The 15243-nt window shown below is 35.5% G+C and overlaps 1 protein-coding gene across 2 annotated transcripts in view; it reads left to right on the top strand.

The window, feature by feature from the left end:
• SYK (spleen associated tyrosine kinase) overlaps window positions 1-12927 on the top strand; it is a 28814-nt gene extending 15887 nt beyond the window's left edge. The window contains exons 6-13 of one of the 2 annotated variants that reach the window (XM_053968857.1): window positions 1847-1915; window positions 5975-6065; window positions 6747-6924; window positions 8112-8321; window positions 8735-8924; window positions 10252-10392; window positions 10599-10711; window positions 12289-12927. In XM_053968857.1, the coding sequence (XP_053824832.1) occupies window positions 1847-1915; window positions 5975-6065; window positions 6747-6924; window positions 8112-8321; window positions 8735-8924; window positions 10252-10392; window positions 10599-10711; window positions 12289-12361 (1065 nt within the window). In that variant the 3' untranslated portion in view covers window positions 12362-12927. The remainder of the gene's footprint in view (window positions 1-1846; window positions 1916-5974; window positions 6066-6746; window positions 6925-8111; window positions 8322-8734; window positions 8925-10251; window positions 10393-10598; window positions 10712-12288) is intronic. The other variant, XM_053968858.1, reaches the window with a different exon arrangement.
• The last annotated feature ends 2316 nt before the right edge of the window (window positions 12928-15243 follow it).

Raw genomic sequence — 15243 nt, 5'->3', positions numbered from 1 at the left:
TGGTTATAAGAGCTTGGAGTAAAATTTACATCAGATTTGTCTAATATTTGCTATTGTTCCATGGACAAATTTGGAGTAACAAAATGCTTAATTTTAATGTAATAAGGACATCCCCTTTTTAGTGTTACTAATATGCTTCCTCTGCAAAAGAAAGGAGTTTATGCTAAATGTCTGTATTGAAGATAATTTTCCATGCAGAATATGGAGAGATGCTTCTTCTTGCTTCTCCCAAAACATGCATGGACTGGGATGTTTCTTGCCTTTCACATGAGGCTCCATGGTTAGATTTAGCATGATTTTGACCCCTTCCATTTTGTAAATTACCTTTTTCTCCCTGCAATCAATTTCATCCCAATATATATTTAAACCGGCAGAGGAACTTTTGAGATAAGTCTTTAGTTCAGTTCTCCAGCTGATGACCTTATAGTGAAACTGCCAAATTCTGGCCATTTCCCAAGTTCTCCTCTTAACCTTTCTCAGTATTTTGTTTTGTCACAGTCTTTTGGGTGGTAATAATAGATCTAAACTTTATGAGTACAGCCAACTGTAACTAGTTGCTGTGCCTATGAGGTATTCATCTCAACATGCATTTGTAGGTCTAATACAAATATGTGTGTTAAGCGGATTACCACAACTACAGGTGGTTGCTTTCCCAAGTGCTGGGAGATACTCTTGTTGAAAAAGTATAATGAGAACCATGCTCAGCTTGTGCAAAGGAGCGCTTGACCTCTTAGAGAATTTATCTATTGCAACACTGTAACTAAGTAGTACTTCAGGTTTCATCTATTCCCAAGGTGGAAAGAAAATTTCATGAAGTAAAAGAAAATAGTTGACTCCATAACCTTTTTCAATATGCAGTAGACTGAATTTTTATGCATCACAGCTATGAAGAATGTCAAGCATCAAAAAGATTTCTGTTCCTCCAGCAGCGAAAGGGACCACATGGCTGTCCTTGGTGTCTTGAAACAAAAGACACCTTTTTAATATGAAATCAGACATTTTCTTTTAAAAGAAAACTAGGGAATGTGCCAATCGTATTAAAAAAGATACCATTTCAGAAAATAAAAAGTCCAAATAGGCTTCTTATTAAAAAGTTCAGAACATCTAAGTTCAAAGGCTGTTTAAAGTGACTAAGAATGTGGTTCAGACTGTTGTTTTAGCCTCAGCATCAGACTAAATGTTTGAACAATAAGTGCTTCATCTCAGTTTTTAATAGTCATGTATGATCTCTCAGTGACCCCTAAAAATGCTAATTTGTCACATTTAATTAAGTTAATGTGTTCTTGTAAAATATATTTGCATATTTTTTAAGGTATCTTTACACAGAACATAAGTGTGTGTGTAAAATGTAAAGCTTGTTCCTTTTTGTTTGGAATTAATATTACCTGGCATGCTTTCTGCTTCATTAACCTCACTGTTGTTTGACCAAGGTGTGCTTCAAATTTTGCTTGATACATTAGTCACATTTCCAGACATGAAAGTTATCCACTCGTTTCTAAATACGTTCAGGGATTGGGAGAGGGGGACTAAAGTTCAGTGACAGAGGCAGGAGAAACAGCATACTCTATAAAGATCTGGAAAAAGGGCAGTGAATTTGAATTTAAAAACTCCCTTAAGGTATGTCTACAGATTCAGGGTGGTTTGACAGTAATATAGATGAAATAAAATTTAGTACTAAGATTTCCTGTACTACGTTTTTTTGATGCATCATATGTGTGTACTTGAAGGCACAAGCAACAGAAAGTTTGGGAATGTTTTCTTCTTTTAGAGCATTTTTGTTTTGTGAAATACCTTTAGTTATTTTCATGACACATTTAATGTTCCTCTTTGACGTTGTGGTTTCTAGAGTTGGGCAGGAGGTGGAATTATCTCAAGACTCAAATCGTACACCTTCCCAAAGGCTGGCAGCAAAAAGGTGCCTCATATACTTTTTTTAGGTTTTTGACTGAGTTAAAAATACTTAAATGACTAATTTCACTCTCTTCTCCCCCTCTTTTCGCTTGCTGTCTTGACTACTAACAATTAGATTGTTAAGATTTTGTAAGTTTCTGCATCTATCCTAATCATTTGCATAATTATGGGCTTGATTTTATAACTGAAGCAATGGGTTTGAAGGGGTTTTAAAAATAGAGGGACTCTCTTATTTTACTTCTGGCATACCAAAATAATGCAGATCTCAGTATTTCTGCAAATGAAATGTGATAAAATGTTTTTCAAAACCACTCAGAACAAAATTATATTTCTAGTTTCCTTTCTAATCGGAAAATTGTCTTGTTTACACAATCATGATATTACTGAACACATTTAGGGAACAATAAAATCAACAAAATACATACTTACGTAACCTATGTGCACAAATCTTCTTATGCATTCACTAACATTTAAGTGTAAGATATCACAAGACCAAGCAGAATGGGAAAATTGGCAAGATGCCAGGGAGCCAAGGGGAATGCTGCCCTGTGCTAGTGAAAATGCTTTCACATGGCCAGAAAATGGTGCTGTCCAGTAATTGATGCAGTTCTGAAGCATGTAGCTATGAGTTTGTTTGCATGCTGAGAATAATATGTATGCCCCTATTCGATCCATAAGTCTGTATGTTTATTGATTTATTTCTAGTTGCTCTTCAACAAAAATGAGCAGGCATGAAAAGCCCTAGAGGTATGCTACTGTTCAGAGTGAAAAGCTGTGTTTGATATATACTGTATTTGATAAACCAGATAAATAACAAATATTATTTTCCTACAGGTTCACTTCTCTTTTATGCTGAAGTAGCAACAGCAGTTGTCAGCTGTGTATCCCTACAGGACCCATACCTCTTTTTCAATTTGTGTTTGTCATATACAAACAGAGACACAGTCTCACAATGTGCTCTCAACCATCTGAAATACAATGCCAAACTATTACACATTTTGGGTTGATTCAGAAAAATGGGTGTGGGGTCTAAACTCTGTAGACATATTTTTGGTCGCACTGCTATCTGTTAAGCTGGTAAAACCTGTGTCTTGCTCTGGTCACTTTCTGTTGTCAAATACCTATTTCCTGCCTTCTGGACAACATACACAGAGTAGAGACTGAAGCATATTGGCAGAGTAAAACCAATCACTTAGGAAAATAATTTCAGAAACCTGATTTGATCACCATTTACATCTACTTTACCTGGCATACTCAGACCCACATCATACTGCCAGATTTTAGACTCTAGACGAAAGCTGTGCTCTGAACTATTAAAAGATTTACTACTCATTAACCCAAATAAGCACAGTTTACTTTAGATCTGGTTAATTACACAATTATTTCTACTATGTCAAAAACTTTCAGACAGTAAACCATAAAAAACATATTTATTTTATTGTTTATGTTATATCTACTCACTTTTTGGTGTTTTTTTTTTTTTGTTTTTTTTTTTTTTTTTTTAATTTCACAAATGCACTATTTGTATTACATTTTCAGATCCAGGGCAAAATTTTTCAAATCTGTTTTACTAGTGTAAAATTGTAAATTTGGACAATTTAAGTGAAATCCTGCCACCTAGTGGCAACTGAGATTCGTAGCCAAAGCTCCTCTCCTCTCTTGGCTGATGTTTGTCATGCAGTATTTAGCTATTAGTTTTTAATAAGATGACTTTATGCATTTTTTCAAATCAGAGTTGTTAACCTGAAAGAATGTTGCACTTGCTGTACAACTTGCCTTCATGAGAATCTTACTATGCTATTTACTGTAAAACTATAATGGTCACTGTAAAAGTCTGATTTAGAGTATTTGGAGCCATTTCATTCATATGTCACATTTTTAAAAGGCTCCTCTAGAGGACTCTTTTATTGTACTCCTTTTTATTGGTTGAATAAATCCATGGTCATCTTTCCCATTCTCTGTTTCTTGTAAGAATACAAGAAGTAATCAGTTATCCTATACCTTAGATACATTAAGACAAAGATCCTTTTGTCCAAAAAAGATCTGCAGAATTGTACTTGCTGTTTTAAAAGGGTAAGGCAGAAAGGACTCTGCATTTAAATGATAGTTAAATAAAAAGGAAAGTAGGAATATTAACGTAGAAGACATTACTAAGTTATTTAATCAATCTGCATATAGAAATAATTCTATATTTCTATATAATTATATAGAAATAATTCTATATGTATTAACCAAGCTAAGTAATGATAAATAATAGACTGTGATTCTTCTTAAACATGAGCAGCTCTCTAAGAAAGAGAACCCACTTTGTTATATCTGGTGTCACTGTGTGATTTTCAGTTCACAGCTGCAGAGCTTTATTTACAAGCATGGAAGTTTTTGGGGGTTTTTCTTGGTTTGTTTTTCTTTTTTTTATGCAGACTAAGTGCATACAATCCTTTTGGATTTTTTGTTGTTGTTGTTGATTTGTTCTTGAATTGAAAAGAGCAGTAATATCTCATGTGTCTAATTTGAGGACTCAGCTATGTCTTGGACAGAGCTATGTTTTTACCAGCTGTTCTCCACTGGTGAATGGATTCTTGAGGTGTGCAAAATTTGGTGTACATTAGTTACATTTGGCCAGTTCAAAGTATGCCAGTTGACTCCTAGTCTTAATGGGGGTTTGGGGCTAGTGAATTACTTGCATGAAATAGAGTGACACAGGTCTTGGAAAGCTGTCAGGGTGAATCAGTCTAGAAAAACAAAACTAGAGCTAAGGATCTTGGTTTATACCTTCATTTGCCTTGAGAATGGTAGATCACTCAGTTTGTTCCTTGACATATCCCAGAACTGTCTTGGGGTTTTGTGGCTTGCCATGACAGCAAATGGCCTTTTAACACTGTTCCAAGTCAGAAATATTACATTTACTGTGCCTGGTGTCAATGTGTTCATACTACTAGGCCAGAATATTGCTGAAAACTGGCTTCCTACTTATGGTTTACAGTAAAATCTATGTAGTGAAGCCTTTTCTATTTCATCAAATTGGGCAGATAACTTCATTATGATTTCAAAGTGTGTAGTTCCCAGGTCAGGAGTTTTCCCTACTAAATGCAGTTTCCAAATTATAAAACTTCTATTACATCCTATAGGAAGTTCACTGTAGGAAACTTCACAGAATCATAGAACGGTTTGTGTTGGAAAGGACCTTAAAGGTTATTTTGTTACAATCCCTTAGACATGGTCAGGGACAGCTTCCGCTAGAGCTTTGTTCCTCTTTGCTTGCAAAGAAACTAGGCTGCAGAAATAGGTTCTGTAATTCCCTGTTCCCAACAGCTCACAAACAAAAGTGACCAGATCAGTAGTTTCTCTCATCTATATTTTATCATGCCAGGCAAGGAGCTCCAGAAGACACAATGGGTGAGATGGTTTGTGTGCACCGTATTATTTCTCTGTCAAGAGTAGAGGCAGAGGAATTGTATTTGAACCAGATGCCTAATTAACTAATCTTGTCCCTCCTCAGAGCAGACAGACAAACTTAATATCTGGTCCATGATGTTTGTCCCTGATGTTACAAAAGCCTATTAAAGTAGTAACTTTTTACTACAGTTGTTTCCACTTCTTTAAAATAGAGCTCCTCTGTAGTATCCCCAAGAGAAACAGGAAATTGTTTTTTGTTTTTATTTGTGCAAGTAATTTCTCTATGGCCTAGATACAGGGAGAGATAACTTGAAGAAGGAGGAAGAACAGATTAAAGAGAAATCCTTCTGACTACTTGTGTTACATGGCAAATTTGAAAACAGCATGTAAATTTAATATCTGCAGAATAAGATTTGTGCATGACCCACTACAGTTAATTCTCTCTTATCTAATGCTCTGAAATATTTGTAATATCTTTCTATGCTTTTGGCCTGCTCCAACAATAACCTCCAGAATGAAATAACCTCTTTTGGATCCCTTTCTTTCTGATTCTCATCTGTGTCTCTTGCAAACTTTATGCCAAAATTCTTGGGGGGCTGGGGGCAGGAAAGTGCTTTTAACTTACCTATGCATTGTTAAACAGAAAAACTTTATTTGTGTGCTACAGCTTCAGTCAACTATCAGCCACCCACCAGAAGAAGCACCTTTTAATCCATATGTGTTGCAAAGGAACAGAGGTCTTGCAGGAGCAGAAAGAGGTAGGCAGAGTAATATATATCATTAATGCAATTTTCTTCCTTATGGCAGAGCTCTTTCTCAATCCTTTTTTTTTTTTTTTTTTTCTTGTATATATTTCACATTCTGTTATGCATTGGTATAGCCACTATCATAGTGAAGCCAAGTAGCTGAAGATACCAGATGTCACCATCTATAACAAAAATCATTTAGGTGAAGCCCCTTTTTCCATTTTGAATTGGAGTATTATTTTCTGGACTCTAAAAACTAAATCCTTACATGTCACAAAAAAAATTGTGCCCTCTTGCATCCACAGTGCCAAGCATAATGCAGTTACTTGACAGTCACAAGTTGGATGCCTCAGAATGAAGTACATATAAGGCAACATCCTGAGTGAAGAATTGTGTGAGGTAACTAATGGGAAGTACCAAGGAGAAGGGCCAAACTTTAACCCTCCTTTTGTCAAGGAACCTCCTGGTTTCACCCTGCACAAATGTTCAATAGTTACAGCATGTCACCAGGGGGACACCACTGCCTTTTGGTCTGCTCTAAAATGCATATAGATGGACTGCATATGGTTTCTTTATAACGCCCTTGCAAGTCACACACACTGATGGTCTTGAACATAGAAAAGATGAATATATTAGCTGTGGCAGCAAAAATGTCTGAAATCATGTCTAATTTTTTCATTGTTTGAACTGCAGGTGATCAGAGAGAGGCCTTACCCATGGATACTGAGGTCTACGAAAGCCCATATGCCGATCCAGATGAAATTAAACCAAAAAATGTCACTCTTGACAGGAAATTGTTGACTTTGGAGGAAGGTGAACTTGGCTCTGGCAACTTTGGTACTGTAAAGAAAGGGTTCTATAAGATGAAAAAGTGAGTGTTGCCTTCTATTTGCATAGAATCCAATATGTAAAAGCTCTAGCGTTTACCTTTTCGAGTAGCAGTAATCTTTGTGTGTCATTTGGGGTGACAGACTGTAACTAATTTGAGCTAAATTCTCCAGTTTCTCTCCTTGTATGTACACTTACACACTAATTTTTGTCGTAAAGTGGGAAAGTACTCTTTATGAGTATTTCCTCTCCTGACGGGGTTAGTAGAGTGGGAATCCCACTGCCTTGCTGCATAGTTTGCAAAAGTACTAATGCTACACAGCATTTCCCATCTGCACAACATCTCTGTCAGAAACCGTGGAGAGTGCCATGGACAGTTTAACTATAGCAAAGAGAGTTTCACCTGATGTGTGATAAATACCAGTTTCCCGAAGCTGGAATGTTGATTTTCAAGAAGACAGAACATGTTGTAACATTTTCCGTCACGTCATGTCAGTAGGAACAGACCCTGTTTATACTTGACTCTTCATGCATTTTCATAGTGAAATGTTATCAGTACGCTATATGTGCATAGATTGATTATGTACAGACTCTCATCTCTTGAAGTTGGAGGCATTTCTTTAACCGAGGTTTTCAGAGGCAGAAAGTATTTCTATTTTTCCAATATAGGATGTAGGAATTTGAAGGGCTCTGATCTCAGCCTGTGTATATTTTAATCGTGTTTCACACTTGAGCTATGTTGATCTCATCAGTCACTCTGTCAGTTTGCTGTATGAATGGAAGGTTGCAGAAGTAGGCTTAAATTCTCAGGGTTTCAGAGCCCTGCCTTGGCACCTGGAAGTGCTGCATGTTCCAGTCTCACCCCTCTAAACACCCCAGTGCTTAGAAAGCTCTTTATAGCTTTTCTTGCCAGAAGAGCTTTATGCTATCCTTGCCAGAGTGGACAGGAAAATTTTGTCCAGTATTTTTTTTTTTCAGGCTTCTTTAGGTATTGTTATGACAATCTGTAATTTTCTCAGGTTCTTTTCATTCTTGCTCTTTTGCTTAGCTGTCTTCTGAGCATTTGATAGAGAGATGTTCCTGTTATGGCTGCTTTTTTTCTTCTCTGAGTGTCAATTCTGTCTTTTGTCACAATTTGTACTATGTGAATGGAAATTTCTATTGAAGATTGTGTGCATTGGTGCACAGATTTTTCAGCAACTAGTTCCAGAACGGGATTCTCTTTTGCAGGGGTGCCAAGCCTGTGGCTGTAAAAATTCTGAAGAATGAGAGTAATGATCCAGCCATAAAGGATGAGTTACTGAGAGAAGCAAATGTAATGCAGCAACTGGATAACCCATATATTGTCCGAATGATAGGTATATGTGAAGCTGAGGCCTGGATGTTAGTAATGGAAATGGCTGAACTTGGGCCATTGAACAAATTTTTGCAAAAAAATAGGTATGTAAACTTTGACTCCATTCCATAGGAATGGAAAAGTTCCTTTCTTTTATTTTTTTTCTTCAAGGACAATTATAATTGATATGTTGTTGATGTAATAATTAATGATTGTAGTTATTCTTCACTGGAACATGTCTCCAAACTGTCAAATATTTCTGCCAAAATAGAGTATTTAGAATAAATTAAAGACTTTTCTCATATCCTTCAACTTCTCCTTTATTGATGTGATCACACATCATCTTCCCAGGACAAGAGCCTAGATTGCCTTTTCAAATTGAAGCTTAGCTAAATGTAAGTGAATCAGGTTTACAGTGAAATGTGGACAAGTTTAGAGTAAAGATTTGTATCTGAACTCCATGAAAAGTCATGAAAATGAACTACTGGCCTCTTTAAAATTCAATTTTGATTTTCAGACATGTCACAGAGAAGAATATAACAGAGCTGGTGCATCAGGTTTCCATGGGGATGAAATACCTGGAGGAGAATAATTTTGTTCATAGGGATCTGGCTGCAAGAAATGTGCTGTTAGTCACCCAACATTATGCCAAAATTAGTGACTTTGGACTTTCTAAAGCTCTTAGTGCTGATGAAAATTATTACAAGGTAAGGTTGAGCACAACATGAAAATAGTAGTATCATAGCTTAATAAGGATATTTTCAGTTGAAATGCAGTTGAAAATTAGAAATTTTATGTACCATTCATTATTTTATAATCTGATATTAGATTACCAAATTTAAAATATGTGATCAACATTAAGAGACATGTAGGGAAGAAAAACCTTGTCCCTCCTTTTAGTTGTCTCCTTTCATTTACTTTTGATAAACTTGCCATTAGAAGATTGACCATTATTGTGGAAATGAGATACTACCTTATATACATGGGGGAAAATGTTTTTGTTGCAAAACAGTTCTCATCATATCTAAGTAAAATACAGGCTAGCACTAATACACCATCTTACAGAACAGAATTAGGGGAGGTTTTTGAAAGAACACCATTGTTAAATAGTAAATTAACCTAAGCAAAATTTGTTTATTTGGGTTTTAAATTCTTTGGACCTCTGCACACCTGAAGTGATTAAAATAATTACAACATCTAATAATGTAAAAGGTGGGAGACAAAGGCTGCTATAATGTCTGTATTTGTTTTCCTGATATATCACTCTTGCGATTCAAATTAATTCTTCCTTCTGCTTATCCCCTTTTATCAGCTCTTTGAAACTAATAATCCAACCTCTGAAACACTGCAGAGGAGAAGCAAGCCCATGCTCCCTTGTGATGACCTTCCTGTATAGGAACAGTAGTCACTGCTGCCAGAAAAGGCATCTTAAATCACTGCCACTAGTCTAGCCTACCTTGTCAATCCCAGTCTCAGGACCTCAAGAATTAGTATCAAGTTGATTTTCTTTACAACTCCACAGGATGCAGTAGGGTCCTGTCACTAGATCTAGCACTGTGCTGGTATAGCTTGACAGCTGAATGGTCATAAAAAGCAGTATTATGGCATAATTTATGTAAACTGCATTTTGCCACAAGAAAGTCACTGTGCTTTCAAATAGAGCACCCACTTCAACCATCTGGACACGTCCCTTAGCCTTTGTGAGATCCAAATGGAAAAACCTGATTCTAAAGAGCAACTTTAAATTAAATGCTACTAAAAGCGTGACTCAAAGTCATTTAGCTATGCTTTTTTTCACCATAGATTTCATTTCAATGCATTATTTTGAACATGGAAGATTGGAACAATTTTGTAATACTTTTGAAGAAGCTGTTACCCATTTTCTCTAATGCTAACTTCATCAGAAATGTTATGGTACTTAGTGCAAATGTGTGTAGATCTAAGTTAATGTTAATTATGTGCATTCAGATGTTGTTTACTGCTTATCATTGTATCTAGTTTGCTTTTTTTCTTTTCTGTTATGACATATTTTAGGCACAAAGTCATGGAAAATGGCCAGTCAAATGGTATGCTCCAGAATGCATGAATTTCTACAAATTTTCTAGCAAAAGTGATGTCTGGAGCTTTGGGGTTTTAATGTGGGAAGCTTTCTCTTATGGACAAAAACCATATAAGGTGAGTAATTTTATTTGGCCATGGTTTTTCTTTAAAAATTCAGAGCAAATTTGAACCAGTATCTTTTCCTAACTAAAAAGACTTGCTGCAACAAATGAGTCAAAGGATAGCGCAAAAATCAGTTCCAGAGCTCTGTTCAATTTATGCCATCATGTGTGCTGTAATCATTTGCAACTTTGATGACTGTTTGGGTCACTCTGTTCCAGGGAATGAAAGGTGGTGAAGTTGCTCAGATGATTGAAAGAGGAGAACGAATGGAACGTCCTGAAGTCTGCCCAACAGAAGTCTATAGTCTAATGAAATTATGTTGGACATACAAGTGAGTGTGATGGGATGCTCTTTTGATAGAAGTACATTTTAATCTACATGATTCATAGCCAGAAAGGGCGTGAGTAGGGGTTACTTCAAAATACATCTTTTCAGCTGGAGTTTAGTTTACAACTGTACTGTAAGCTCAGAAGTCAATTGCACTTTCAGGTGAAAATTATCTGAGTTATAGAGTGTACTACAAAAAACAATTTTGTAGAAGAGAGTTTGCCAGAACAGTTATATACAAAATAGAGGGTAGCATAAAAAATAAGTACACAAAAAGGTCAGTCTAATGCATTTTGAAAACAATGTTTGAAAGTAAGCAAATATTTTTGTTTCATTTTGAATTGTGATTCGTTTCATTTTCATTTCCAAGGCTTCAGCTTTACTGAAATTTCAAACTTATATTGCCAAAATGTTTGTTCTATTTCTCCATATTTAATTGTTTTGAGCTGTTTATCTCTAATAACAGAATATATTCAAATTGGATCCCACACTGACATCTTATCAGTGAGAGGCAAACCATCTTTTCAGGTCATACCTGATACATCAGAAACATTTTTTTTTTCTGTTTCATAACCATTTAGAAATTAGAATTATGAAATATAGAAAAAAATAAAGCCTTCCTGGTTTTTTAATTAGTATATTGCAAAAGTATATTAAAACTATTTTATGATTTATTGTTTTAAACTATTCCGCTGAAGTTACTTTTAACTGTAGGAAGTCTCCAGAAAGCACCCAAAATTACTGTAATATCACTTATTCTTCCATTTCACCATCTGGAGAATAAATTTGTCCAAAAGTTCTACATTAAGGAGCTCTGGTACTTCATTTTAGGTACCTTGCTTCTTTGTTAGCTTTATTAAACCTCATACTCTAAATGAATGTGCAACCCAAAAAGTAATTCTTGCCTTTTGGTTTGACTCAAGGAATGCTGTAACAGTTCTACAGTGAGAGGGATCAGTTCTTGTTATTATTAAAAAATATACCATAAAGCATGCTGATTTTTTTTTTTTTGTTCTAAAATATCTTTATTATTAGAAAGAAAATAAATTTTAAAAAGAAGGTTCAGGTCAGGCAGAATCACTATCTCAATATGTCATGTAAAATTGTAAGGGATTGTTGTCAGTTTAATTGTGTTCTCCAAATAAATAAACAATTGCAGATATAAAAGAAAGATGGTACAGTCATATGGTGTGTGGGTAGGCTCCTCTCCATGCTTCTAACCACTCTGTGTGATAATACTACCCATTATAAGGCAGATATTGCATGGCAAATATTCTTTTCTCCAGATTATTACTGAAGTAAATGAAGTAGAAAATGAAATTGAGCTGATTTACCATTTCTTTCTCCTAGAACCTTCACCAACCACAAAGTAATAGGCATGATAGTAAATCTATGGACTGGATGCTCTGTAGTAGTATTTGTCACTTGGTATTAATTTTTTAGTGTCATTTTTGTAACCTTAAAATATTGTGAACATCTTTAAGTGAACTCTTACTGAGATAGAGTTTGGAGGGCTGTAAGGCCCATTAACCTTGACAGTTCTGTCCTTCCTATGCAATGACACTTGTCATCTTTCCACAGCGTTGACGACCGACCAGGATTTGTTGCAGTTGAGATGAGATTACGTAACTACTATTATGACATTTCCCACTAACAGCGTGGAGAACAGCAGCTTCCTCATCTCCAGCCAGCAGTTCATTTTCGGAGAAGCAGTTCATTTTCCAAAACCAAGCAACCTCAATTTTTGTAATTCCATTTTCAACTTGCAAAGCTCAGAGCTGAGCCTTGCGTCTGTAAGGTTGCTTTTTCTTACCTTCTGCACAAAATCCAGCCACAAAAGAGTTTTAGAAGTGTAACAGTCTCAAAGTGCACAGCAAGGATGTTAGATAAGATGCTTGTATTTCTGCTACATTCCATTTCATTTTATTTACAGCTTTATTTGCATTATATTTTGCAGTCCTGTAAAATCTATTTCATGACTTTGAGCCCTCTTCCTCTCCTATATTGGAATGCAGATTGGAATTTAAATTCTTGTCATCAACATTCTTAACCTTTAAATGTATTTAGCTGTTCCAGCCTTCCCTTTCCTCAAGGAAGAATAGCATAAACATTCCTCACTATGAAGGAAATTCACTGTGCAAGTGTGTCAGATGCTTTGACTGACAATGTGTTTGATTTTATCACCAAACCCCTTTACACCAAATAACATTATTCCTAGTAGTAAAATAAGCAGAGGGGAATTGGGAGTTCTGACTTTCTAGCATCATCACATCTTTTAAATGTAGCCATCTTCTTTTGTTCCTCAGCCCAGCTGTTCCTCAGGGAGGTATTTTTTTCCTAGTGAAAACTAGGAACTCAGAGGCTTGATCTCATATTAGAAGAAAACATACCAGCATGTAAGATGATTCTATACTTTAACATAAACTCCAGCACTGCATTCCTGAAAATACACCTGTGATAGAGCAGGACTTACCTTTTCTGTGCTCTTCCATCCTTCTCCAGATATATTTTTTCTATGTATCTGTTTGGGTATACCATAGCTCCTTGTCTTGTGTTTTGAGCAGCAATCATTTCTATCTTTTCTTCAAACCTTTATTTAAAAAGCATGTGAGAATTTCACCATACCTTATCACCTCTAAAATTAAATTTCACATCTAGTTCAAATATTTTATAATGGGCATATGGACAACAAGATTAGTTTATAATGGGCATAGAGGCAACAAGATTACCAGCTCCAAAACCTTAGTATTTGTTGTGTGGGACAAATCTCTGTGGGCACCTCAGGAAAAGGCATTTGTCTTATCACTCTTCTGTAATGTAGTGTGCATCTCCATTAAATTGGAAGTATAATAGAGTAATAACAAATTATATAATCAATTTCTGATTCAGTTTTTACCCTTATGCTTTGCTTGCCCAACCTCATTTTAAATATTATCAATAGCAACATTTCTATCACTTATTACTCACAAGCAGCTATTTTATTATCATTTGCATATATCTCAGGAATCTACTTACATTTTGTCTGCTAGATATAGAAATTTTAGAAGAATATAAAGAATAAGATTTAGAGCTAGATATATTTATTGCATATGGCTGGTTAGAGTATACATGTTTAATTTTTGTGTGAACAGAGTATTCTTAGAGATGCAGTGGTATTTTTTTCTCTCTAGTAATTAAATTGTGTGAGCAATTAAACTGAGAAAGGGTGAAATAATTTTCATAGAAGACAGGACTATAAACAAATGTAGAAGCTACTGGTATTTTTTTTTTTCTTTTTTCTGAGTTTACAGTCTATTTGTTAAATAATATCTGGTGCCTTTTAGTCTTGGCTGTCCAGTGCAAGGCACCACACACCACAGGCTACTGGAAGATACTGAGTGTAATAGACTGTGTTTCAAATGTGACCAAACATGACTTAGCTTGAAGACGATTTAATTTTTGTTTTGTTATTAAGAAACATTTTTCTACAAGACCAGCTTCTGTAGAAGTTACCCATAGTTACACATAGGTGTTTGTCACTTTAGCTATATTGCAGAGAATTTGTTATCTCTACATGTGCAATTAGTACAGTTATGGGGATATTAGTTATAAACAAATTGCACAAATCTCTATGAACCAGCGAGTGACAGTACTCAGTTTTCCAGAATGAGAGATATATTGATCTCTATCTCTCACTCTCTTTAAAAGTGATGTCTGATACAACAAACCTGGAGGATTACTTCTTCTCTTCTGAGTGAATGTCAGCATCACTTTCTGGAGTTACTTGATTATTTTTAACTTCATTATTACATAATAAAAGTTTACAATGAGAATATAAAGTATAGTGAAATAAATGGATTTGGTTTTAAAATTTTAATTAAAGATACTTTTATAAAATATCCTGTCTTAGCAAGAATGCTTTCATAATTACATGCTCTTTAAAAAATCCTGATGCTGTGCAGTGCATATATGTACTGACTTACTATGATTGTTGTGAAAGACTGAGATTTTCTTACTGACAGTGAAAGGTACCCACCAGGAGATATAAGGCCTCTGAAGCCTGGGCTACTTTTGGAGAAATTCAGGGATAGCAGGAAATTCCCAAAATATGCACATTGTTGTTGCACCTAAGTCTTTTCAAAGTGATTTACAACAATATTGTGTTGTCTGAATAGTTAGAGATGCCTGGAGTCAGTGCAGTGTATCAGCTAGCCAAGAATTTCTGCCTTATAGATGTCAGCTTCGCAAGATTTAAGTCCCAGTATATGACATGGGGCCTTATAGATGTCAGCTTCGCAAGATTTAAGTCCCAGTATATGACATGGGGCCTCCCTCCGATGCAGACAGCTGTTCTAGGTATTCTAAAATAAAAACAGCAACATCTTAGTCTTTCATTTAGCTTTTTTTTTGCATGCTCGTGTTCTCAGGAAAGCTAAGGCTATATGAGTGTGAATGTGAGTTTGAATAATAAATAAGGCAGAAAGATAGACAACTCTTCAAGCAGCTAATTACCTTTGGGAGGGATCCGTCAGTGACTGACTGACTCTGTCCTTTTTG

The sequence above is a fragment of the Vidua chalybeata genome, chromosome Z (genome assembly GCF_026979565.1).
Source record: "Vidua chalybeata isolate OUT-0048 chromosome Z, bVidCha1 merged haplotype, whole genome shotgun sequence".
Lineage (NCBI taxonomy): Eukaryota > Metazoa > Chordata > Aves > Passeriformes > Viduidae > Vidua > Vidua chalybeata.
Note: the sequence above shows the minus strand (reverse complement) of the source record. Positions and strands in the feature narration are given on the sequence as shown.